The sequence below is a fragment of the Lottia gigantea genome (genome assembly GCF_000327385.1).
Source record: "Lottia gigantea unplaced genomic scaffold LOTGIsca_1673, whole genome shotgun sequence".
Classification (NCBI taxonomy): domain Eukaryota; kingdom Metazoa; phylum Mollusca; class Gastropoda; family Lottiidae; genus Lottia; species Lottia gigantea.
In genome coordinates this window covers 1-1,297 of record NW_008708086.1, presented here as the reverse complement: position 1 = coordinate 1,297, position 1,297 = coordinate 1, and the positions used below count along the sequence as shown (strand labels likewise).

The following is a 1,297-nucleotide window of genomic DNA, read 5'->3' as shown; positions in this document are numbered from 1 at the left end:
CCTTGGGCATAATGGTCACTCTCTTGGCGTGGATGGCACACAAGTTGGTATCTTCGAAAAGACCGACCAAATAAGCCTCACTGGCTTCTTGGAGAGCCATGACAGCTGAGCTCTGGAATCGAAGATCAGTCTTGAAGTCTTGAGCGATTTCTCTCACCAATCGTTGGAAGGGAAGTTTTCGGATCAACAATTCGGTGCTCTTCTGGTAACGACGGATTTCTCTCAGAGCCACGGTTCCGGGTCGGTATCTGTGAGGTTTCTTTACACCGCCGGTAGCTGGGGCGCTCTTTCGGGCAGCCTTGGTGGCCAGCTGTTTTCTTGGGGCCTTGCCTCCAGTGGATTTACGGGCAGTCTGCTTCGTACGGGCCATTTTCTTCTTTTAGCTTCTAATACGTCTGCTCAGCTCGACAGTCAAATAGTAGAATGAACCCAATACCACTCAAACAAACACACACATAAATCATGGATATTAGTAAAAACAGCAGTAAAATTCCTTTTTTGATTTATTTTCAAAGTGTTAAGACAAAATTCCTATCGTCGTTTTTCATCGGAATAAAAAGACTTGATAACAGAGAGTATATAAATAGACGCGATTATCAACAATGATCACACATAAAAACATTGATGTAAATAATTTATTTTTACTATTTCTAAGATATTTGAAACTTCCAAAGTTAATGTATGAAATCAGACAAATATTAATGTAATGTGTGATTTTTTTAAACTTGAAATAACTTTATACATACTTTATGCATATTTTGAAAAAAAAAAAAAAAAAAAAAAAAAGACTCCAATGACCTTGGGAATCTGTATAATTTTCCTATTGACTTAACCTGGGCTTGACCTTGCTGGCCCCATCACCTGACAAAATTTTACACTACTTTTCATTAGGCCCGGTATATGGATAATCAATTGTTCACCTTTGACCTTTTATTACCATATTTGGAAGTTACCACTGACTTTTGGTGGCACAATGACATCATTTTTTTACTTTTCAATATGGCGACCAGCTATCTGAAATTTTGGAATACAGCTTCGATATTTCTTTATATCATAAGACATGTTTATCGAAAGGTAAGAAAACATTTCTAAATCCTATGAATTGTTAAAGTATTAAACGAATTCATTTCTAACAATTCGATTATCCGAATTTTTCGTCGCTTATTTAGTTTTGTAGCTTCTTCAGTTAGGCCTCTGTACCTCTTCGCGATTTTAACTTTTGGTCACCTGAATCCCATAATTTTTTCTGCTTTAAATCGATTTTTATATTCGTAATTTGAATATATCACAGTAGACT

The 1,297-nt window shown here is 36.5% G+C and overlaps 1 protein-coding gene across 1 annotated transcript in view; it reads right to left on the bottom strand.

Moving 5' to 3' along the window:
* LOTGIDRAFT_176498 (hypothetical protein) overlaps nucleotides 1-370 on the bottom strand; it is a gene marked incomplete at both ends in the record, with an annotated part of 7,237 nt that extends 6,867 nt beyond the window's left edge. Inside the window, one exon of the mRNA XM_009051439.1 lies at nucleotides 20-370. Coding sequence (XP_009049687.1) covers nucleotides 20-370 — 351 coding nt within the window. The remainder of the gene's footprint in view (nucleotides 1-19) is intronic.
* Nucleotides 371-1,297: the final 927 nt, after the last annotated feature.